This window comes from Squalius cephalus (genome assembly GCF_949319135.1).
Source record: "Squalius cephalus genome assembly, chromosome: 8".
Taxonomy (NCBI): domain Eukaryota; kingdom Metazoa; phylum Chordata; class Actinopteri; order Cypriniformes; family Leuciscidae; genus Squalius; species Squalius cephalus.
In genome coordinates, this window is record NC_137129.1 from 20,508,066 (window position 1) to 20,534,078 (window position 26,013).

General features: G+C 39.5%; 1 protein-coding gene across 1 annotated transcript; it reads left to right on the forward strand.

The window, feature by feature from the left end:
* Positions 1 to 8,417: 8,417 nt before the first annotated feature.
* On the forward strand, positions 8,418 to 12,280 carry LOC307163384 (uncharacterized protein). Its single transcript, XM_079879411.1, has 4 exons — positions 8,418 to 9,122; positions 9,896 to 10,090; positions 10,197 to 10,276; positions 10,533 to 12,280. Exons 1-4 carry the CDS (start codon positions 9,024 to 9,026, stop codon positions 11,497 to 11,499), a joined length of 1,341 nt encoding a protein of 446 aa, XP_079735537.1. The 5' UTR covers positions 8,418 to 9,023; the 3' UTR covers positions 11,500 to 12,280.
* Positions 12,281 to 26,013: the final 13,733 nt, after the last annotated feature.

The window sequence follows — 26,013 nt, forward strand, 5'->3', positions numbered from 1 at the left end:
ACTGGAGGCAGGCTCTAGTCCCCCAGGTGGGCTCTGAGCAGGGTCAGCCGTAGCTGCCTGCTCCGACAATTCATCAGGTGCCTCCTCTGAGGGCTCAGACAGACCCTCATGTGACATTTCCGCGTGCCCTGGAGCTACTGGCACGGCCTCTTTAGAGCAGCCCACACTGTCTTTGCATGAAACCCTGTGAGAACTCTTCCCTCCCCCATCATGGCGGACCCGCAAGTGATCTTGGTGCCTGCGCACCTGCCTACCATCACATAATTCCACAACAAAAGATACTGGCCCTGTCTGGCGGTGGATAACCCCTGGCAACCAGGGTGAACCTATGGCAAAGTTCTTGACATACACACTGTCCCCTGGGTGAAAATGCCTCTCTTTGGCATGTTGGTCCCGCCTTGCTTTTTGCTCCTCCTGCTGGCATCTTCAGGTTGCTTTGACACTGAGAACATACCTTCACCTTTTCTTCCAAAGCACCGTCCATCCCAGGCCACCACACAAATGATCTGGCGAGACTTCTCATACGGGAAACCCCGGGGTGGGCCTCATGTAGCTCATCCATCACTTGAGCCTGCCCTAGGGGTGGGACAATCACTCTGGAACCCCAGAGGAGACAGCCATCAAGGACACTTAATTCAAGTTTGCGCTTGACGTAAGGTTTGAACCCCTCCTGTTCCACAGTGGCAGGCCACCCCTGCATCACCCACCTCTTCACCTGCGACAACACTGGGTCTCTTTCAGTCCACAGCTTTATTTGCTTTGCTGTCACTGGAGCCTGTGACAGTCTGTCCATCAGAAAAACAGTCTCTGGGGGAAAACCGGTGTGGTGTGGTGTGTCTGGGAGAGGCAGACGGCTAAAAGCATCAGCATTTGCATTGTCGCTACCCGCCTTGTACTCTATGCTATACTGGTATGCTGACTTGGTTAATGCCCAGCGCTGTATTCTTGCTGAGGCCATGGGTGGAATGCCCTTTTTCTCACTGAACAGACCCATTAGAGGCTTATGGTCTGTGAAGATGGTAAAAGGGCGACCAAACAGGTAGTGGTGGAAACGCTTTACTGCAAAAACAACAGCCAGGCCCTCGTTCTCTAATTGCGAGTACCCCTTTTCTGCTGCAGTAAGAGTACGTGACACATAGCTGATTGGCTTTTCACTTCCATCCTCCATGCGGTGCGAAAGAACTGCCCCCAGTCCATACGGGGAGGCATCACACGATAGAATGACCTCCTTGTCTGGGTCAAAATGTACCAGCAGTCGTGTTGAGTGTAACAGTCCCTTTACGTGCTGGAAAGCATCGTCCTGATCCTGCTGCCATCTCCACACACAGCCTTTGTGTAGCAGCTGGTAGAGTGGGGCCAGCACGGTCGAGAGGTCTGGTAAAAACTTCCCATAATAGTTCACTAGACCCAGGAACGACCTGAGCTCTGCAACGTCCTTTGGTGTTGGGGCTTCCTTAATTGCTCTCACTTTGTCTTCAACTGGAGACAAGCCCTGAGCTGAAATCCGATGGCCCAGATATGTGACACTAGGAGCTTGAAAAACACACTTACTACACTTCAGACGCAGCCCGGCCTCAGACATTCTCTTTAACACCAGGTCAAGGTTTTGCAGGTGTTCCTCTTCTGTTTTACCTGTGACGAGAATGTCATCCAGGTAGACGGCAACCTGGGGAATGTTCTGAAACAGATTGTCCATGGTGCGTTGGAAAATAGCCGGGCTTGAGGCAACGCCAAACACCAGGCGGTTATATTTGAATAGGCCCTTGTGAGTGTTTATAGTCACATATTGCTTAGAGGCTTCATCTAGCAAAAGTTGCTGATATGCGTGACTCATGTCTAGTTTAGTGAATGTTTTTCCACCTGCTAGTGTAGCAAATAGGTCCTCCACTCGCGGTAGGGGGTAGGTGTCGAGCTGTGAGGCCTGATTAATGGTCATTTTGTAATCCCCACATATGCGCACTTCCCCGTCCTCCTTCACCACTGGCACTATTGGTGCTGCCCAGTCAGAAAACTCCACAGGCTCGATCACCCCTGCCCTTTGTAGCCTTTCCAACTCCGCCTCAACCTTAGCTTTCATGGCATATGGTACTGTTCGCGGTTTGAAGAAACGCGGTTGTGCTTTGGGGTCAACACACAGTTTAACTGTGGTCCCTCGGAGGGTACCCAGTTCCTCTTTAAAGACATCAGCATATTTCCCTATGATGTCCTGTACCACAGTGGTATGTTTGATTTCACCCCAGATCTGTCCCCAATTCAGGTGAATTTTCTGGAGGAGATCCCGCCCCAACAAGCTCGGTCCCTCCCCCTCAACCACAAGCAGTGTCACCGCGGCCTGCTGTTCCTGATATACAATGTCCACCTTGATAGCCCCCGCGAGTGGAATGCACTCACCCGTGTACGTTCTGAGCCTAATACTTGTCTCTTCCATTGCAGGTGCACCCCCTGAGCTCCACAACCTGTTGAATGTGGTTTGACTGATTACTGAAGCTGAGGCCCCAGTGTCCACTTCCATGTTCAGCTCTTTGCCATTTACCTTAATTGTTGCGTATATGGGCTGAGCCCGGGGCTGGCCACGGATATTAAACATGTTGAATGAGCACTGCTCCTCAAAATCCTCACTCTGCAGGTGATGTGTGTTGGGCTTAGGTGCTTTTCCCCATCCTTTTGTCTGTTTATTTTTAGCACCCCTGCACTTTTTTGCAATATGCCCCCTTTTCTGGCAATTATGGCAAACGGCGTCTTTAAAGCCACAGTCATTCGCAAAATGCGGACCCCCACAACGATAACACTCTGTGGGTTTTCCTGAAGTACTTTTGCCTTCTTTTGCTACAAAATGGGCAGTATCTGATAGCGTCCCTCCGCCTGCATTTTTTATGTCAATCGTGTTGTTTGCCGCCGTCTCCATGGCTAGGGCAATGTCTAAAGCCTTTTTGAAAGTCAGTGTGGCTTCACCCAATAAGCGGCGCTGTATGACGTCATCGTTAATTCCACAGACTAACCTGTCCCGCAACATGTCCTCCAGCACTGCCCTGAACTCACAGTGCTCAGATAGCTGCCTCAGCTCCGCCACGAACTCCGCTACTGTCACTCCTGGCTTGCGTGAATGTGTGTGAAACTTGAAGCGCTGCACAATCACAGAGGGCTTGGGGTTGAGATGATTTTGCACCATCTCCACAATTTCTTTGAACCTGATCTCTCCCGGTTTCTGCGGCGTTGCAAGATTTCGGATCAATCTGTACGTTTTAGCCCCGCACACACTCAGGAGGATTGATCGTTGTTTCTCCTCATCCACAATATCATTAGCCAGGAAAAAGTGCTCCAGTCTCTCGACATATTCCACCCAGTCACCATCCTTCTCGGAGAACTCACTGAGCGAGCCGACAGTAGCAGCCATAGCTTTTGTTTACTTATGCGCCAAATTCTTCGCTGCCGAACCGGCTGACTTACTGGAACCTTGGCTTGGTTATTATCGGTTTTAATCCTCGTCGCCAGTGTGATAACCCGAGTATTTAAAGATGCACGCAGACATTGCTGTTTATCGTCTTTACTAAACTCAGCAGCAAGTACAGAAAAGCGGCTTGCAAAACGGCAACAACACAACCAAAACATCCGGTGTGCAACAGCTTAACTAGGACCGGGGGGGAAACAAAATAACAAACAAAGGTTCCAGGTTCCACCCCGGCCTACACAGCAAATAGTCCCTCTGCAACAATTAGTTCACAAAACATAAGAAAAGCAAATACTATAATTTACCAATTCATCTGGCGTAATAAAACGCACTACATCAAAAAATCACAACTTGTAAAGGACTATAATAAAGGGGGGTTAAAAACAATTGATTTTGAATCTATGGTTGGAGTTTTTAGAGTTAACTGGGTAAAAGCCTTTTTAGATAAACCTGATTCTCTATGGTATCATATTCCCAAAAATATTTTTGATAAAGTGGGAGGCTTAGAGTTTCTTTTAAAGTCTGATTTCGAGGTATCCAAATTGGCAGTAAAACTGTCTGAATATCATAAAAAAGTTCATCATTACTGGAAGATGGTATTTACTCATAATTTTACACCACATGGCTCCACCTTGTGGAATAAAAGAGTGATAAAAATAAGTAGAAAAACACTTTTTTTCAGAAATTGGTTTGAAAAGGGAATCATTTTCATCACAGATATATTAGATGAACAAGGTCATTTTCTTAGGTTTACGGATTTTAAAACAAAATTTAATATACAAAGTTTAATAAGGGATTATAATAAGGTATGTAAAGCAATACCAATAGCCCTATGATACAAAACTATTTACATTATTCCAAATGTCAAATAAATTTGCCTAAACTGCAACTAAACCAAATTACCCTAAATAGTGAAAAATGTAACAATAATTGTATTCGAAAAATATTTAAAGGGATACTTCACCTCTGGGAAGATGAATGTGTATTTAAAATAGGTCATTTAAGTAGAAGAAATGTGGAGAAATTTTTGAATTTGGAGCTTTCTAGACTGAGAAAAGCCAGAAAATGTATTTTTGGCTTATGTGGATGAAAGACAACAACTCCCAGAATGCACTTGCTTCGCTGCCTTAGGAGGCCACGCCTACCGGTTAGAGAGCACAGTTGAAAACAACAAGGCTAGCCTAAGTAAGTGATGAGTTTGCCAGGGATTTAGAGACCCAAAATGTCCGGGATTCGGCTTTTGCGTTCTACAGTCGCCATTCATCGTGTTTACTGTGGCGAGCAGGACGAGGCTGACAGCCGCGGGAGAACGGCGCGAGGCCGGTGCGTCATTACTGAGACGCGCCGGGTCTCGCATCTCTCACGGAGGAGCGGAAATTTTCTTAGCAAGGGTAAAACGCACATCAACCGATCACTTGTTTAGCGTTCATGTAAACACTACAGTCAGATTCACCGATCGGAATGAATTCAGTTAGATTGAAACGAGAGGTGTGCATGTAAACAATGAATGGCGACCGCAGAACGCAAAAGCTGAATCCCGGACATTTTTAACAGTCTCGCCCGCCGGACAAGTCCGGGAAAAGGAAGATGGTAACCCCTACTTACTCAGCTTTCTCCTATTATTCAGCTTTCTCCACAGAACAAGAGCATGCTAGCTTAGCTTCCAAAGAAAGACGGCTGACACTGTGTACATTCTGTGAGTGAGATCCCACCCTGTATGGGCGGGCTGAAAACATGCGGAACAACGCCATCTACTGGCTGTAGTCTTTAGCCTCTGGACAGAAAATCCTCCTATGACGCAAAATGACGATTTTTGCGTCATCGGAGGATTTTTTCCAGACAAAAAATACATAAATCTCTCCTCTCAGGGGGATATGAGGGGGGAAAGCATGGTAATTCGAAAATACTACAGGTTTTCTACTAATACAAAGCTTAATGCTAAATCCTGAAGTAACCCTTTAAATGTAAACTATTTCATGATTTTGACCAAAATATAAAAATAAGGCATTATGATGGCAAAATAACAAATAAATACATCAAATTCATGAAATGGCCTATACCTCCTAAAATCAAAGAAATGCAATTGAAAATTATAAATGGATATTATCCAGCAGCAGCTATGCTTAAAAAGAGATTTGGTTTTGAAGTGGAGCCATGTGTGTTCTGTTCCCAGGAAGATGAAACTATTGAACATTTGTTTTTCTCTTGTCCATTGATAAAAATATTCTGGCAAGATGTCATGAATTGGCTGGAAACAAAAATGGAGAGAATTACACAATTAAAGTTAGAGCAAATTCTTTTTGGTAATGAAAACCTTCCGAAGGAACTTTTTAGAATTTATAATATCATTACAATTATGGGTAAATACCATATTCATAAATGTAAATGGCAAAACAAAAATCCATCCCTAATGGTGTTTAAAATTGAACTGAGGGAATACTTTGCTTCTTTGAAACTTCTGAAAGACTCCAGTGATAACATTTACTTTCTATGTGAAGATGTCTCAAAATATTTGTCATTATAATTTGTAAAGCTTCCATGTAACTTTATTTTAAGAATATATGAAGACTGAGGACAATATATGTATTTGAACAACTTTGACATGCCTTATGGATTGAAGTGCCTTTGCTTAATTTATTTTATTTTAAATGTATTTGTATTTATTTTCTTTATTGAAAATTGTTCTATTTAACTGTGTTTAACTATGTTCTGTACATAAGTCTCCCAACAAGAAATTTTGTAAATTGTGTTTTGTAAATAAGTGTGTTTAATAAAAAAAAAAAAAAAAAACATCAATGTGTGATCTCATTGAGTGGATCTCTGAGCTGGTGTGAGTGAGTGAGACAGGGCTAGTTTACATATTCATAGAACCGCATATACTAAATAAGGCAAGGGTGTAGTTACATTCAAGCTAATTTAAAGCATGAAGAATTTTTTTTTCAAGGAACATTTTTTTAAATATGTAATTTTGGTGATCAAAGATGAGTTTTAAAGGGATAGTTCACTTTGAAATTAAATTTTGGTATGTTTTAGCTTACCTCAAGGGCATCCAAGATGTAGGTGTCTTTTTTTCCGCAGTAGTTTCAATTTTGATATTTTTAGGTCAAACCGTCACATTGGCTAGGGCAGTTCATTGGAACGAATGTCTTTAATGCGACATCTAGTGTATATATATCTATGCATTGGGAATTGTTTAATTTGGACGATGGGGAATTGTTTTAATTTGGACTCTGTGCATGCTCTTTGAGGGGGTGACCATAGACCTGCATGATATGACTGTCAGACAAGAACGGTTTGACCTAAAAATATCAAAATTGAAACTACTGCGGAAAAAAAGACACCTACATCTTGGATGCCCTTGAGGTAAGCTAAAACATACCAAAATTTTATTTCAAAGTGAACTATCCCTTTAAGGGATAACATTATTGACTACAGGGGGGCTTTAAGTCCCTCAGTTTGTTTCACTCATTGTTTGTGTCTAACACGCTGTTTCATTTAGTTGTGCTTTATCTGAGTTTTATCTGAAGAAATCTGGAGATTAGAGCAATAAATGTTATCCCTCTCAGAGGCTGCTATGGACGAGAAAGGGCTGTTATTTTTATTTTTCAAGACGGACGCAATCTCGAGTAATATGTGGATGAATTTATTAACATCTACCACCAAGTGAGTTGTGACGAAATCATCCCTATGGAGGGCTTTGGGTGCGGGCTAGACGATGAAATCCGCTTACTGATGCCCCAGGGGACATTAGAGGAGGTGGCAGGCCTACATCAACTTTGCATTGTGGGTGGATGGATCTTTTACCATGGGTGAAGCGGATGATAACATCCCAGGTGAAAAGGAAATATATTTAAATTGTGCTTTTTTGGACATCCTTGGTATATTTAACTTATACTATATTAAGTGCGTATTAAATGTGTTATTTTGAAACAACTTCAAGTATATTAAATGTATTTCAAGATATGCTTAAGATCAATTTTAAGCTATTTGCAATAAATTTTAATATATTAAATTGTGCTAAAAAACACTTCAATTACATTTAGTGCATTTAAGTGTATTTATTTACAGTTCATTTGAAATATACTTTCATATTTCTTAAACTACAGTTAGAATATATTTGAAGCTTCATTTTAATGTACTTTAAGAACATTTCAATAGCATTTCAGCTCAATAGAAACATATTAGCATTACACTAATAGTTTATTATAAAGCTGTTTTATTCAGTATTCAAAATTGTATATTAAAAGTGCAACAAAAAATATATATATAAATGTTAAGACATACACACTCTGAAATCAAGAAAACTTTAATATACTATTTTGTGTGCATTGCAAAATAAATACATAAAAGTAAATTGAAAAAGTACAGCAGCATATATAATCTCTTGAACATAATACATTATAATAAAGATCAGTGAAATGCAATGGCAGATATATATATATATATATATAATTTTTTTTTTTTTTTTTTTTTTTTTATATATATATTAGAAAATTTCAGTTATACCTGTATTACTGTAAAGTACACTAGGAATGTTACATCACTAAATAAATAAGCATCACAATGCAATTTTTTGAAAAAAATAAAATAAAAATAAAAATAATAATAATAAAAGTTAAGGAAAAACAATATGCAGAAGTGATTAAAGCATTATTTACAAACTTAGGGCTACAAATGGCTGAACCAAAGGAACAGAAGAGTTTGAATGTCACATCTTCAAGAGGACGGTCACTTCTTTGAGTACGACTCTGCAACTGAGGGCTTGTGGTTCAGATACAGTATTTGAAGACTGCTTTTACCACAGGATCTGTGAAGAAGGGAAGAAGAATTTATATAAAATTAATCAATGATTGACATTTTTTTATATCCATGTTTGAATATATGTACTATAATTAGCATAGATATGCATCAGAATTTTGTTGACTTCTCAGTTTACCTTTCAAAGCTTTGACTATTTCCTCATCAAGCTAGACATGAGTGTCCATTTGTATCCTCTTGCCTGTCGTCACTATACAGCACTCTATGAGTTACATTGAACATAGATTAGAAGAAGCCCAACACCACTTTCAGTGAGCAGAGTTCAATCAAAAAGTCACTGATAGTTATTTGCAGCAATAAAGCATCCTGTGAGTATTAGAGGGTATGTTGTATATTGATAATTGTGGTTTATTTAAACCTAGGGTATTTCCCATGAATGTGTCTATTGTGGTCATGCTAACATGCAATCTCTTTACCTCTGTTGCAAAGATTTAAGGAAATTAGAAGTTGTGCAAAATATTGTATGCCAGGACAACTAGGACAAGTGACTAGCAGCTTTACCAAAAAACAATTAAATAAACAGATTTTTAGATGAATGACTCAAAGGAAGCACAATAGGCTTGTTGCATAAATAGAACGTTCGATATTTCCGGGTTGTCACGGTAGGCCGCACGACTTCCAGTTACTCCTGTCAGAGCGAGTCTGACAGCGAGCAGCTGCTTGTCAGAGCGAGAACGTTAATGTCAACTTTAGTCAACGAGGAAGATGGAATTTTACACACGATGCTTGCAGGACCTGCCAAGGATAACCGTAAACGATGTACATAGGATTATACAATCCTCAACATCAGCCCCAAAGAGCAAGCGGGAGAAGGGGTTTAAAATGTATATTTCCAGCTACATTGACAATTACGAAGGTAAGTTAATTTACTATGCTTTGTATTAGTCTAGCCTATGAGCTATCTTGCTAACCGGTAACGTTAAACATTGAATGAGCCTGACGAATATTATCTTGTTTTAAGTGTTTTGATCATAACATGACATTATTCTTAACTCAGTGTCAAACAAAGAGCCAGAGACAGGGAGAGTGAGTGTCCGCGCTACCTGCCATAGGTCACTGAGGAAGAATGAGAAACCTCACGACCTCAGAGTAGGATCAAAGATAGTTCAGTTGTTCCAGCCAGTTCTGCTCCAACCATGTCCTGGGGATTTTGTGTCGCTAGGATAGGTTCTGTATCAGTAACATCGGCAGAAAGTAGCACTCAAATATCTAACCTAGCCCCCATGAAAACTCCAGGAACTGGTTGTGACGGCTGTTATGTATTATAAGTTAAGTTTAAGTTAAGTTTGTATGTTAAGTTGTAAGTTAAGTTGTAAGTTAGTTGAAGTTTAAGTTATTTGTATGTTCAGTATTCATGTAACGTTTTTGACTTGTAATAGCCTACTAACATCTCACATATGTAATACTAACATATTTTAATGTTTAAAAAAACAGAACTAAAAACGACTATTTTTGGTCATTTGTTAACTAATATGACTAATATGATATGGTTAAGCCTACCATGACTAACAATCTGAAATGTTGATTTTTTTTTCCATTTCCTGTGCCTGTACTATATTTAAGATGGTAATGGTTATCTGTAATATGATTAGTTTGTAAAATTGTCTCTCTCTTTTTTTTTTTTTTAAGATTACACTTGAGCACTCATTCCCGGTGCAACTGTGTGAGGCTGTGTGTTCATGTGTGGCTGGTAAGGCACTGTGCAATCACAATGTTGCACTGCTCTATCAGACAGCACACTACTCTCAGCTTCAGATCAGTGCTGTACCCCCTGTCCTTAGTTGCACTGAAACAGAGCAACGCTGGCACAAGCCAAGGTCTATGGTAAGTCTGAGAGCATTATTAACCACACTGTTTCATAGTGTAGTCAGTCAGCTGAATTGGTACACGTGCAAAGCTTGCTTTCATTAAAGACCATTACTATCAACAGGGTGTGAAGCCAGGCCGGGTCAGAGACATGGTCGTGTTGTCAGCCAAACCCAAGCAAAAGACGGTTGGAAATGGTGTAAGGTAATAATGTTTTATCTTATTTCTATAATTTAGATAAAACATGATTAAAATATGAAAATAAAATAACATTTGAAACACATATCATGTTCCATTTCAATTTGCCTATATGGTGGGAAGAGGGAGTGTTGATGCTGTTAGCACTTTTAGCTCTTTATTGGTTTGTGTGTGCATATGTTGTATGTATATGTTGTGTATCCAAGACAAATTTCCTGAAAAAGGACAATAAAGTATACTAACTAACTAACTATGTACACAGGAGCACACTTTACAAAGCACTGAGGGGAGAACTGCCAGATGTGGACATGCTCAAAGTGGCTGAGGTGTATAGTGATTTCCCTGCGACCTTGGCGCCACTCATCACCACCATGGCCATTAGTTCTGATGTTCCATTAGTCCAGTCAGCACTAGGGGAAGTGCAGGAGGGAAGTGCCATCGCCTCTCAGCACCCAGTAGCACCCACCAGGACCATCCAGTTGCACTCAGATGCACCTCCACCTCCACTTCTGCCGTTGGCTGATTACAGGTTGGAGCCTACAACCTGTCAATTTGTTTGCAGTGAACAACAACAGCTTCATCTGGTGTCCCTGCAGACAAGTATTGAAATGGCCAGACAGGTGGAGGCTGCCACACGGGACCAGAGCTTGTCTGCAGAGTGGCATCAGGTTCGTCGACCACGGCTAACGTCCTCGCACTTTAGAGAACTGTGCCATGTTCGAGGTGAGAGTACAGCACAGCAGCTCGCTCAGAGGATTTTGAAGGGCACTGTTCAAACTGCTGCCATGAAGAGGGGCCTGGTACTTGAACCTGTTGCCATTGAGGAGTACTGCAGGGTCAAGAACACAAACTATTGGCCCTGTGGGTTTATCATCCACCCCGATGCCCCCTGGTTAGGGTCTTCTCCTGACGGGGTTGTATTTGACCCAACCGAAAACCCTCCCTATGGTTTGGTTGAGATTAAATGCCCAAATTGCAAGAGCTATGTTGATTGCAAGTACTTGAAGTTGCATGACAACACAATGCAATTAAAACGGCAGCACAGCTACTACTGGCAGGTCCAAGGCCAGCTCCTAATAAGTGGAATGGAGTGGTGTGATTTTGTGGTGTTTGCAGAGGATGACATGGTCATCCAAAGAATCTACAAAGATGCAGAGGTTGCACAAACCATCAGGGAGAAGGGGGATCACTTCTTTTTTTATTTTTACATGGCTGTGTGTTTGAAATAGATACTGTTACTATTTACTGTTACTCTTAGAATAATTTACAGTAAATCAGTTCTAGTTTTGTATGTAAATCTATTAAATTTAATCAGTTCAGGTTTTATAAACTTGTAAAAATAAATCAGTTTTGTATAGATTTGTAAAAATGAGCTATAACATCTCTGCATTTGTGAATGTTTGTAAACAACCTATCAGTTTAACCCTTGTTTATGTTGTCACTTGTGATGTTTGGGATCTCCAGATACCCCAGACAATAACATTTAATTTTGTAACAGGATAATAAAAAAACATTTTTACAAATGTAATTTTACTCTGTTTGTTAATGTTTTTACTCAACATTTGTGTAGTTTTTGGAGGATTTATGATATCTTTAAAATTTCTATGAATAAATTAAAATATATTTATTTAAATAGGCTTTTTACAAAAAAACAGTACTTTATGTAAAATTCACTTTATAAAAGATCCAGATTTCTAACTTTCTTTCATGGGGATAACATGGATAATTTTAAATGGTTTAATGTAAAATGTATGCTCATTTTTTTGGAAAATGCAGTTTAAAAACAAAACAATTTAACCACTAGATGGCTATTGTCACATTCACCGTCTGTATTCTCAGCACTATACTTCCCAGTATCCTCCGTCATCATCACCATCACCTGTTCATCATCATCATCATCGTTGTTATAACCGCCTTCACCTGTGTTTCACTCATCATCATCACCGTCACCTGTTGTCTTTGTCATTATCTCTGTGTATTTAAGCTCCCCCTGTTTCTCTGTTCACTGGCCGGTTATTGTTTGTGTTCATACACACTGTTTCGGTTGTTGGATTGTTTGCCTGTTGGAATATTAAACCTTGGTTATTTTTGTACTTCGAGTTCGCCTTCTTCATCTACCCCGAGACGTTACAGCTATAGGGCTCCATTATGCTATTTGCTATTTGACTGCCTGAAAGATATCTTTTCACAAGTTGGATTCAGTTTGAGTCGTATCTAAATATTTATGAAATCACAATTATAACAAAAATAAAGAAATTGTTAAAGTTTAGCATTTTTTGTACTAAAAAAAAAAAAAAAACAGTCTCTCAATAATGTTACATTATGATTAGAATCAAACCTGAACAAAATGTTACAATGAGAAATGTTGGAGTCTTAAGATGTTATAATTTATTCCAATCATCTATTACTAACTGTAACAGAACAGAAATGAACAATTATATTACATATTGGGTAAAAATACATGACCATCAAAATGGAATGAACTGTACAGCAATAACAAATGAGCAAGTGTGTGTGAGTGAGAGAGAGAGAGTGTGAGTGCATATAAAAAGATATGTATAGATTTTTAAAAATGAACAATAACATCACTACATTTGTGGATGTTTGTAAACATACAACATATACAGTAGCAGTTCAAGTTTTGTATAGATTCGTAAAAATGAACAATAAAACTTGAACAAAGAAATTGGAACTGATTGTAAACTGATTCATAAAAATTCTAGACCATTCATTTCTGTGTTGCCCATGCCTTAACCAGTGGTCCATTCTGGTAATTCACCAAGAGACAAGCGACGGTGAACAACTGGTCAATGCTCCCACAAACTGACAGAGGTATTTCTTTATCAAACAGTTTGTTCTCTTTTACTCGCCTGATGCACCTCTCAACATGCACTCTCACACGGGCAATAGACTGTGTCTGCTGGACATCCTCTTTGGCCATCTGTTTGTTTCTTGCAAGGAAAGCAGGTCGGTAAACCTTTCCAGGAAAGAGATTGTCCACAAGAAAGCCTTTGTCAACCATAATGGCCATTTCTGGTGTGAGGAGTTTTGCTATTCCTGACTGCTTAAAAATTTCCCGGTCACTCATGGAACCTGCATACAAAGATGACACAAAGGTGATGGGACCATGAGGTGCAATGCCAATCATGGCCTTGAAAGTGGTGTGTGACTTGTATTGAGAGTAGACTTCGCTGTGCAAAAGAAGAGAAGAGGGAGTTTGGCAAAAGATTTCTGTGCAGTCAAGCACCACTTGTGTGTCTGGGAACAAAGCAAACTCAGGTGGTAGATGAGCCTTTACTTCCTCTGGTGGTATCCACAGGCGGATGGAACCCAGTAGATAATAGAGGAAGTGTGTCCACGATGTAATTATTCTGCTTGCTGTGGTGGTATGGATGTCGAAGCGTTTGGCTAGGTCCCTCAAAGGCAAGCCCACAGAAAGGTGCATCAAGAAAAGCAGTAACTCATCTATCGGTGCTAGTTTCTGTTAAAAAACAAAAAACACATAACACACTAGAAATAACTTGTACTGTAGTATTACTGTATGTTGCCCTAACAAATCAGCTGAAAACACCCTTGATTAATACTGGAGCCTTTGACAGTCAAGATATGTCAAGTAAACTGTAACAAATATTAAAGGTACTATAAGCGATCTCGGTTGGCGTAACCTCTTGTTGATGTTTGAAATATTATCAAACAAAATGGAGGCTAGCTAGACCCTCCCTCCTCCTCATCTGCGCACTAACCCCCCGAACCACACCCCCACATCATTCTTGTCGGTTATTGGCTGGAACAGTTTGTTATGTTTCGTGCTGAGGGTCGCTCTGTTTGTTGCTCAGTTTGTTTTTGCTGCAGTTTGTGGAGCCTGGGCTGTCTGCAGAGACTGTGTTTTTTTACAGTGTGTTCAGGGGACAGGCAGCTAGCGGATAGTGAGGAAATGTTTGCGGTATGTGAAAAAAATGTTTTGGCCTAAAAAACGTGTGAGATCGCTTATAGCACCTTTAAGACTATCAACATAACTTACTGATGGTCTCAGAAGGCTAGGTTCTTTGGAGGCATCATGGACACTGGTGATCCGTACCATTTTAGTTGTTGCAGCAGGCTCCACCAATTGCCAAAAGGCCTGGAAATGCTTGTATGATGTAAATCTGCAATGAAATTATAATCACTTTAGAACTTTATGTTCATAATAATACAACAGGATGACTGACATGTTATTGACTTCTGGCTTTTGTTGACAGAACTATGCTACGTGTATGGAGCTGTATGTGAGGCTTGGGCTAGCGTTGCTTTAAACAAGGGGGACTAGGAGCAATTTGCGCCCCTGGAGAAAGCCTTCACAACCCAGCAAGGGTGGGTAGTAACGGAACTACACTGAAAAAAATGATTAATTGAATTTACAAAAAAAATGTATGGTAAGTGGTTGCCCACAATTGATTTAAGCTACATTTAAACAAATGCATTAAGTTGAACTAAAATTAAATAAGTTCAACTTAATACATTTGTTTAAATGTAGCTAAAATCAATTGTGTGCAACCACTTACCATACATTTTTTTTGTAAATTCAATTAATCATTTTTTCAGTCTACTTGTAACGCACATGAGTAAAAAAGTAGTTTTTCAAGGAACGTGTACTCTCATATTCCTGCTGTTTTAAACCGTAACTATTTTACACTTTCCAGCACATCATAAAAATATTTGTAAAAATGGAACAACATACTTTTTCAAATTTTACTTAAGTAAGTTTCTCAAAAAGGAAATTTTACTTTTACTCGAGTACATTTTTAAGGGAGTAATTGTACTTTAACTTGAGTATAGATTTTCAGTACTGTAACCCCCACTGCAACCCAGACACACATAGAGTTAGGCTACTACATACAATTGCATAATTGCATGGACCAACCTTGTGTAAAAACGAATATCCTCATCGGATCCTTGGAGGTGTTGGAGTCCAAACCGAGACAGTAGTTGCAGTGATTGGACTTGTTGTTGTAGCTCCTCTACCTTCCTCCTCAGGGCTTCATTTTCATCTGCCAGCTGATGTGTGACAAGTGCAGTAGTGGGGGTGACACAGTAGGCGTGATCACGATGTACTACTTCCTTTTCTGTGACCACCTCGTTGTCAGACTCCATCGGTAGGTCAGGGGAAGGAGGCCTTGGCCGACGTTGCCAGACATTAAGCCGAGGTGCCGGTACGCTGAACTCATTCCAGGCAAACAAACAAGGGACACTGCCTTTCTTCAGTCGTTTCTCCCCCCCAGTCGTCGTTACAAAATCCTCAAAAAGGAAATGACAACTGCAGACACGAGTGCATTCAGTTGGAGTGAAGCTATCCCTGCGGATCTTGACTAGCCACTTTGATCTCACCTCAAGATCCACAGGGAAGCGATGAAAACTAATCGTTCCATTGTATTTCGACGAATTTCCACACATCGGCACACAACAGTGTAAAGACGATCGTCTGGATTGACGCTGAAATTTAATTCGTTTTTCTTTTACTCTTAAGAAACTCATAATTGCTGTCTAACTAAACTATCGCGCTCTCTCTGACTCTCTCTCGCTCTGACAGGGGATAACATCGACGTAACCGGAAGTCGTGCGGCCTACCGTGACAACCCGGAAATATCGAACGTTCTATTTATGCAACAAGCCTATTACACACCTGGAATGGACATGTTGCTAACATTTTCCTACCAAGACTGACCGAATAACCTTTCAATAGGCCTGATTCAAAAATCTCTATAACAGAGGTGATATGAGATTAATACTTACTACTCTCTTCTTCGCTTGTCTCTGCACTCAGATTTCAGTTTTTCTTCTATAGCAGCTGGTTTGAAAAACAACAAATATTATTATTATTATCAAAGACTTTAGACTTTGACTATATACTCAGTGCTGAAGTTTCTAGAAATCAGTGTCAGCATGTTACAGTGGTTAACATCAGTATTCCACGTGTTATCAAATGCATAGCAGCCCTATCCACCTTGGAAAAAAACTAAACAGTGAGCTATTTATTTATGCAAACCACAACTAAAACTTACCATTAACTTTGACTTCGACTTGAAAGCGTGGCTCTGTTTGGTCAAATTGAATGGAGCTGCACTGAAAAAGACGTGCTGTTACATTTTGTGTCAAAGTAACAGACATGTAACGTTAATTTAATCTTACCTAGAATCACAAAATAATGAGGTTCCAAAATGTCACAGGCCATGCAAACTTGAAGAAGCTGGGTAAAAATAAAAACAACACGTTTTCTATTAAAGTAATTCTATTCAATTCTATTCTATTCTATTAAATGTTTCTATTAAATAGTCTCCTTAAAAGTATGCTTGTTTTAAGCATATTTCTTAAAAGTGTAACTAAGCATATATTTATTACCAATGTACTTGTAGTATACTTTTTAAAAATATATTAAAATGTATTTCTATATATTTTTAATGCACTTCAAATAAGCATGTTGGGAATACAAATGTATTATAAACATACTACTGGAATTTCAAGTATATTTTTAATACATTTAATACTACGTCTTTTTCACCTGGGAACCATTGTTCACTGAGAGGGGAACGAGACACTGCATCCAATACACATTAGGGGCATCTCGAAAGCCTTGGATATAGCTCCCACCATTAAGCATTCTTACAGACATAAATCTCAAGAGCCCTTACAGGGTAAGAAATTGTACTCTCAGTTTGAAAATAATAAAATCAGCTTCTGTGGCCTATTCAACACCACTGTGTGTTTTAAGATCATGTAACAGATGCAGTACTGCAAATCAGAAAGTGCATTACATTTTATGAAGTAACCACTTGCAATCAGGAGTCCTGAAGACAAATACAGTAGCTTGAACCTCTGTACTTGTGGATTAAATGTCCCATATTTTATGATGACTTACAAGTACTTTGTGGCTGAAATTATATTGTAGACAAAGTTAGAGATAAAATAACAGAACATATGCATTAGGGCCACATTGTACCGTGTGTTCATAAAAAGCCCAAAATTTACAGATTTGTACTTTGTACAAATACAAACTGGAAAAACAGGTTTACAGACAATCGATTATGTCTGGTCTTACCATTTTGGTGGTGAGTATTGTAACAATGTGGTGTACCCAAAAGAAAAGAAAAAAAATCTCAAATCAGTTCTGTTTAAGATGAAATGGAGAGAAAAATAAGACTTTTTAAATGTAAATGAACTAAAACATTCCTCATCCAATTCCTTTAATTACCTGAGATATGCGGTCCACATTAATTGCATGGGTTTATACCTCCTGCTGTAGTTTGTGTATTTCAGAACATCTGAAGGAAAGCTGACACATAACTAAAGAACTTAAGTCTACTGAGCTATGAAAGAGCAACCTTTTTTTCTTCGTCTTGGTATTTTTTTTTTCTCTGACAGTCATATGCATTGGTGGAATATCTGGAGATTCCTGATTGTGTGTTAACTCCTTGTGTCAACACATGCATTCAACACGTGTGTGTGTGTGTGTGTGTGTGTGTGTGTGTGTGTGTGTGTGTGTGTGTGTGTGTGAGCCACATTGAGAATGTTGTATAGGCTCACCCCTTCATTTATGTTTGATCTGTATTGTGTTGTATTTATTGGACAAATAATAATGCTCTGAATTATAGTCTCTTTTTCAACCACTTGTGTACCACTTTTCTCAACACTTTGTGTGTTCAGGTGGCAAACTGTTGCAAAATGTTTTTCTATGCCGGTGGGGACTTCAACCTGAATGCACACATTGAGTCCCCACAAAGATTGCGAACCAGACGTGTATGTTTCAGGTATACCCTACAGTACATTATGGGGATTAAATGTTCCCACAAAGATGTTATTTAAAAAATGCAGAAAGATTTCTGTGATGGGAAGGTTTAGGTTTATTGTACTGTATAAAAATCAATACATCTATGGAATGTCCCCGTAAAACATGAAAACCCAACATGCTAATGCAAAAACAATAACCAGCAGCCATATCACGCTGTAGCCCAAGACTGGTTGCCAACTGAAGCTAAGCAGGGCTGAACCTGGATGGGAGACCTCTTGAGAAAATAGGTTGCTTATGGAAGAGGTGTAAGTGAGGTCTGTCATCCTGTGGTCTGTGTGGGTCCTAACACCCTAGTAAAGTGATGGGGACACTATACTGTCAAAGAGCACTGTCCTTCGGATGAGATGTTAAACCGAGGCCCTGACTCTCTGTGGTCATTAAAAATCCCAGGATGCCCATCTAGGCAGTGGGCCAATTCTGTTTTTCTCCTTTAGTTTTCGATTTGATAGATCTCCTCCAGGGAACTGGTTCATTTTTTATAACTGGCTATATGAATTGTTGTTGAGCACATTACTGCTTGTTTCCAACGTCAATTGTTGCACATTAAAAAATATAACGTAGATATAATCTCGCTAGCTAACCACAAAATGTTAGCCGGAGTTAGCCTGAGTAAGAACCAATCAAAGCTTGTGTTGTTACCTCATCAACTTGAGTTGGCCAATCACGTCATTATTTGAACCGGTGCCCGAAGACCCGGATGCTCTGCTGCCAGACAGGAAATGATTAGCTGATTTTTTTTCGTCTCCGAAAGGATGTAACTTCTCTGTTGTTTTGGCTACAGTGTATGGCTGCACCACACATCGTGGAAACAGTAGGTAACTGATTAGCACAATAGTATTATCCGAAACATTGTAAAAAGTCTGAATGCATGTGGGTCTTGGCATATGTTCGCCGTCAAAATAGCTACCGCTATCAGTATTTGTACAACTAATGTAAGCAAGAACGAGCGGTGAGCTTTGCGCTCTCTGCCCAGCAATGGTCTCTGGATGACAGCCAATCAGCAGCTCGGAAAATCGAGCGTTTATCGAGCGTTTTCAGATTTGGGCCAATCAGCAGCTCGGAAAATCGAGCGTTTATCGAGCGTTTTCAGCTTTGGGCCAATCAGCAGCTCAGATGCTATCGGCTCAGAATACTGAAATTGCTCGAGCATCGCTCGCTGATCGATTAAATAACTCCATGGGCAGTGTGTAAGACCCGTAATATTCATCAGACCAGGCCGAGTCTTCGCCCCTCTTTCCCGGACTCTCTGCGAGTCCCTGATGATCATGCACGATATGAGCCCCGGGCACTTGCCCTTGGGACTTTGGTGTTGGATCTCAGCACGCACGGCGTTTTACACTGTGTTCCCCATAGCGTAAGATATTACGCTGTATGAGAGACCTCTCGTAAGAGAACGTACTCGGTTACTAACGTAACCTCGGTTCTCTCTAGAAGAGGGAACGAGTACTGCGTATCTTTTCCGTGCATGCATCACGCTCTGGTTCACTTCAGCGATGAAAAAACAGATTTCACAGCCTGTCGAGCCATATATATAGGCCCAAGCCACGCCCGTTTCGGCGGGACGTTACGCAGTGGGCGTGAAGTGCCCTCATTGGATCTGACGTCAAGAGGGGCCTCTCTTGATAGGCTGCTGCAGTTGCCGCAGGGCAGCCAATAGGCGCGCGAGCTGTCTCGCCTATGTCTGCGTGCTGCCGCAACGCGATTTACATTATTACAAAATTAACCCTCTATTGCATGAAATATTACTTAGACATGGTAAAAAATGTTTTGCATGTTTTTATTACTTAACATGAGCTAAATAACAGATATATATAAAACAAATCTAAAAAAAAGTTTAAAGGGGGGTCGTTGGTAAATTGTTGCCATATGGCAACAATATGCAATCGTGGAAAGTACCATAAAATCAAAAAAATAATAATAATAATAATAATTTTATTTAAAACAAGACTCAACAAATCCATCTCATACTTAGTGAAATGTTTAAACAAACATTTATACAGTAAAAACATTATATAATTTCAACAGTTATCTGAAATGTCTGGTAATAATAACCAGGAAAATGGAACCTGTCTCACTGAAATACACTATTCATTCGTTTCATTTCATTCAGTCATTTTTTTGCTGTTTCATTTCATTTAATTCTCTTCATGCCTTGTGAAAGTCAGTGAAGTAGAGGAAAACTAAACACTTGGAGCACTTGCTTCTCACAATGCCCTTGCATCCTGGCATTTTGCATCTGCCCTTCTCAGATGCATGCAAGGGCCAGTGGTCTGTGCGGTCTCTGCGGACAGGATCTGGCGGGACAAAGCTTTGGGGCCCTCTTTTATTTTTCCCCACCACAACAGCTTGTGAAGGTCTAATGTTTTTACCTTTAAAATATAAGCAAAAGTTGTAAACATAGTCTCAGAGTAGTTTCATGCTATGTAAGTCAATGGGACTCCATTAGGTTGAATGCACCAGGACGTTTCCATATTTGCATATAGTTGCCATATGGCAACAAATGTATTTTAGCATATTACAAAAAACTTATAAAATCAAAACTGAATTTAATGTTAAAAAATTCAAGTTTACTTACCCCAGATACTGATTTAAATTTTTTATTTGATGAAAATTTTCCAAAATTCTGAATAAAAGGCTATCTTCAGGAGCCCCAGACAGTGATGTTTGCATGTCAATGTCCATGAGCAAAAAGGACTGGCAAACAGGATATCCTGGTCATGTGACCTCATAAATTGTATTTTCTTAAAAGTTAAAGCCCCCTTTTCACAACTAACTGTAAAAACATAGATTTTATATCACAGCTTTTTAAAAAAATTAAGATAAAGTAATTGTTGCCATATGGCAACGCTATGCAATAAAGGGTTAAGGATAATTTTTTGGCTTCAATATCTCACGGAAAAGAGGTTTTCCCCATAGCGTAAGATATTACGCAGCACTCGTTCCCTCTTCTAGAGAGAACTGAGGTTACGTTAGTAACCGAGTACGTTTTTTTCATCCAGAAGAAGATAAATTTAAGATTTAAAGTTTTTTCCATCGTTCAGCCCCTTCCGTGTAGACTAGCTGTATGAATTTATGTTATTTGAAGTGAAGCTTATGTACTGCGACAGTGTTTCCCAAACATCTCCAGGAGTAAATTACACGTTGTCCTGCCTGTTTTAGACATCTCCCTGCTCCAACACAGATGATTTAAACAGCTTCCGGAGTTCATAATGAGTTGACAGTTTGAATCAGCTATGTTGGGGCAGGGAGAAATCTAAAACACACATGGTTATATAAATAGTTAGCTTATGTTATCTCCTGTTTCCTGTCTAATCGCACATTGTATTTTGTATATTTTGCATGTTTTTCCTGTCCTGACGGTGGAGCCGACCTTAGAGTGGAGCTTTTTATATACAGTCTATGGAGTGAGCCTACATCTGGAGGGCAGAAGGCAGACACTCTTGGAACACCTCACTTGGGTGAAGTAGGCAACATATTAACGGTATCTCCATGAGGCAACATCCAGGTGGGATTTGTTTTGTATAGTTGGCTAACGTTACAGTAAGGCAAACGTTAGATCAGGGGTTTTCAAAGTCTGAGACTGCGTGCCTTCAGACAAAGCGTGGGAAATGGCGCGCCTCCCACCACATCTTTAGTTTACTCGGTAAGTTTCGCTCAATTCCTGGATGCCTATGGGATCATAATTATATTTTTTGATCCCATAGACACTCAACATTTGAGCCAAAATAGCCTAATATTGCTGAACATAACTTCTTACTACACCAAATAGTTATAAACAAAGGTCTGTCCTAAGGCATTTAATAGTTTCTGACTTTCTGACTGATTGGGGGAAAACAGTTCCCAAAAACTACTGTATCTCTGAACTCTCACACATGTAGGCTATTCTGTGTGATCTCCTTTTGATAACTAATGCAATAAGTAATGTAATATTGTTTCACTTCCATTGATCCTCCCCTGAAACTGTTTGGAGCCCCCCTAGGGAGGCCCGCCTCACACTTTGAGTTAGATTATCAATGGCTAACTAGAGCTATTTAGTGAATTAACAACACCAGACAAAAATGAACTTGAACCAGATTAACTTTATCAGTGTCATGTTATTTAAAGGGGCTCTAGGTAACTTTTTAACCTTAACTGAACAGCTTCGGAGTCAGTGGAATGGTTATATTACTTATTTCGGGTTGAATGGTGGTGGTTTCGCACCCCCCTGGTGCCCGAGAGCGGAAAAAACTCACTTGCAACTTTGGGACGCGGGTCGTGTTCCAGGAAGTATCGCGTGATATCAGGTCTCGCGATGTAACAAATTGCTTGACGGCACTGCACACGTAATTACACGCCCCCATTCAAGCACCAGCTAGCTAAGCAAAGGGCAACGATAGATTTAGTTATGGCTGAGCCTGTAAAAAGAAGCAGAAAGCTAGGAAATCTTTGTCGGAGGACCAACGAAAGAGGAAACGGGAGACTGACCGAGCAATAAGTCAGACTCGAGTAAAGTTAAATATCGGACCGGCTTTTTCAGAATGGTGAGAACTGAGAGAAACAGAAGCCTGCAAAACGGATGCTGACCTGGCCTTATTGCTGTTGCACTTGTAAGTATCTTTGGAATAAACTGTGTTTAATATTTAAATTACAAGTAATTGCGACCTCAGGATGTTTGCTATTGTCCGTAAAGTTTTTTTATTATGATCGCTGTCTGTTACGGGCTTACTAGTACGCTAGATACTATAACTTTGATGTTAGGCATTGTCATTAGCAAACACGTTTGATTTCTGTAGTTGTGTGGCCGTTCCTCTGTCGGTTTTATTTGTGTAACTTACACTTTTATTTTATGTCACTAAGTCAACGCGTCTGATAATAGGCAATAAACATGTTGCACATATCATGATCGAGCTAGAAAAAACGTTTGGATGTTTTCTTAGACAAGCAAAGGTAAACCATCATTCTACCAGATGAACTTATAGACCTTGCTAATATAACTTTAGACAAATATTAGCCTCCGATATATATATATTTTATGCTCATGCCCACTCTCCCAAAAACAAACAAACACGAAAGCAGTAAGTTAGTTCGCCTCCTTCATATCGTTCGTTCCCGGTAAAAATACTAGTATGCATGACAACACAATAAAATAAAAAAAAATCGCCATCAGTTGGAAAGAAAATATTGCTTGCCTCGGTAGACATAACTGGCTTTGAAATAGCCAGTTCCTCTGCTCAGCTGGGTTGACAGCTGATCAGCTGGGTTGCTCGTGGCGAGGGGGGTGGGGTGACAACAGTTCATTTTTACGACAGAGTGTATGAAAGCATTTACTACCAGACACTAGGGGGAGCTTCGTAGAGAAAAAACACTCAAGAGTTGCCTGGTGCCCCTTTAAAGATGCACTTAGGCCATGGCTGCACGCTCACAATGTTGTGTGTTGCGTCCTTAGACAGCATTGGAGCAGTTCCTACATAGACACATGTCTGTGCATGGTAGCTGGTGCTTTCTACATGTGCAGTTTCCCCCCACACATTGAAATGCTTTGCACTGACAATGCACAAGCTCCAAGACACTTTTTGGTGCTGGTGGAAGTGTCATCCAATGAACTGCATTGAATTCCCACTCGATCCTCCATCCATGCTGCATTGGGGGAGGTATGTCTGGCAGGCTTTGCAAACTTCTCCTGTAGAACAGAGGAATAGAAATTATTTTGGTATATATTCCAGTATAAGGTCAGGCAGACATGGAAAGTATTTTTGATACATGTAAAATATGTATTTGAAATACAAAATAGTATTTTTGTAATTTGTATTTGATGGGCCTCATAAAAATGGCTATGTAATGTGTATCAAAATAGTACAGTATTGAGTATTTTAAAAACGCAGAAAATAATTTACCCAAAACAGGGAGTTGGAACGGTGTGCTGAGCACTTTGCACAATGTTCAAGACACATGGGCAAGTGAAAGATGGATCTCTCATTGGTTTTCTCTGATTCAGGCAAGTCCAGGCAACAAGAGTTGCTCCACAACAAATGGATGTGAAATTGACAAAGTTTGTGTCTGCTTGGGCAGCATAACCATGCAGGCATTGAAGATTTTTGTTGCTCTCTTTGATTGGACAACAAAAAATTTGGTGTATGTTGTTTCTTGACATGGCTACTGTCTAGTTTGCTAAAATAATCCCCATTATGATACAGTGCTTCTCAAAGCAGATTTGTAACGTCTTTTTAACCCCCTGAAGTCGGCGGTATCGCCGGCGATACCAGCTCGCTTTTTTTTTATCAGTGTAAAAGAAACTCATAAAAACTCTGTTGACTTTGATTTTCCATAGGAGTTTCATACATCAATCGATTCTGTTAAATGTGTATTATTTTTGTGTATACTCACAATAAAAACAAAGTGTTGTGCTTTTTGCCAAATAAAGAAAAATAAACACGAAGCGAGTTCTGCCTTCTCTCTGCCAAGTGTAGTCCATTCTGAAACGCGTCCGAAAATGAACAATAACTCAGCGAATACTCAGTCAAACAGGCATACAGGCACACAGGCATGAAGCTTGAATTCTCTTCTTTTAAATTAAGCAATTTATTTAAAAAACAAATATTCTCATCTTGTGAAATCTGTATTAAAAGAGAGCGATTCCAGTCGACCTCATTACAGCTCATTCAGATGTAATGTGACACGCCCATGGAGAGCGTGCGCTATTCAAACGCAAATGGCTGAGGCAATCCGAGCAATCCTGTGAACGCCCCCATATCAGCTCGAGAAAACAAGTTTATTCAGATCATTACTTGTTTACACCGTCTTGCAGCGCTGTGAGGATTAATAATAATGGAAAATGTACCTCAGAAGTGCGGGTATATCGAGGAGCGAGCTGAGGAATGCTGTAGTAAGTTTTTTTTCCTTCTCACGTGAATCGGGTTTCTGTTTATGAATGAATGAACGGCAGAGATGCGCGCTGTTTACCACAGCTCGCAAAAGACAGTTTAAATTTAAATCGCGTGTGTGAATGAATGATGATGTTTTAGCAAACTGTATTGCTATACTGAGATGAGTAAAAATCGACTGAAATATGTTGAAATAAAATGTAGGCTATTTGAATAAGCAACATATTAAACTGCAAATTAACATTTATATGCCCTAATATTTCATGAAAACAACGTTACAGTCAGGCGAAATATGAAAGACAACATTTTGTTGACTAGATTTGGGTACAGTTTTTACTGTAGAATATACTGTAAGATTACACTTGAATTGTTGTTGTAATTGTAACCTTTTTAATAAAAAAAAATGTATTTACAAGGTAGATGTAAACAAACTATTAAAATGTAAATATATTTTTTTTCTTTAAATAATTTGTATTGTGTTTTATTAGTAACAAATTTGGGGAGAGGATAAATATTCCAAAACTGAAAATACAGTATGAGAATTAACTGCACAATTACTAGACATGTTTACCTTGGATATTATACAATTTGCAAGCACAATTTGTGAAAAAACAAACAAACAAACAAAAAAATGTATATAAAATATTTGTGTATAAATATATACACACACACATATATATATCATACATATATATATGTGTATATATGCGGCCCGACGCTGCGTCGGATTTTTTTTTTATCTCATACACGTATTATCATTTTACGCCCCATCCGCATATTGCCTTTCCAAACTAAAAGTGTTTCGCAAAACTTAAATCAATGTATCGTTTTATGTGAATGATTAGGCAGGATGATTTTCACATCATTTTGAAGAAAAAACTCTAGGCGACGACATCCATTAGTCAAAAGTATTATTGACACATATTTAGTATGTGTTTTGTGGCCTTATTTCAGAAACTTTCATTTTTAGTTTTTTCAATAACCATGCATAAACATTCTCTCAAAAATGAAAACATGTACATACATGTGGCTCACATATCATGGTAGTCCTGTTTGTGCTA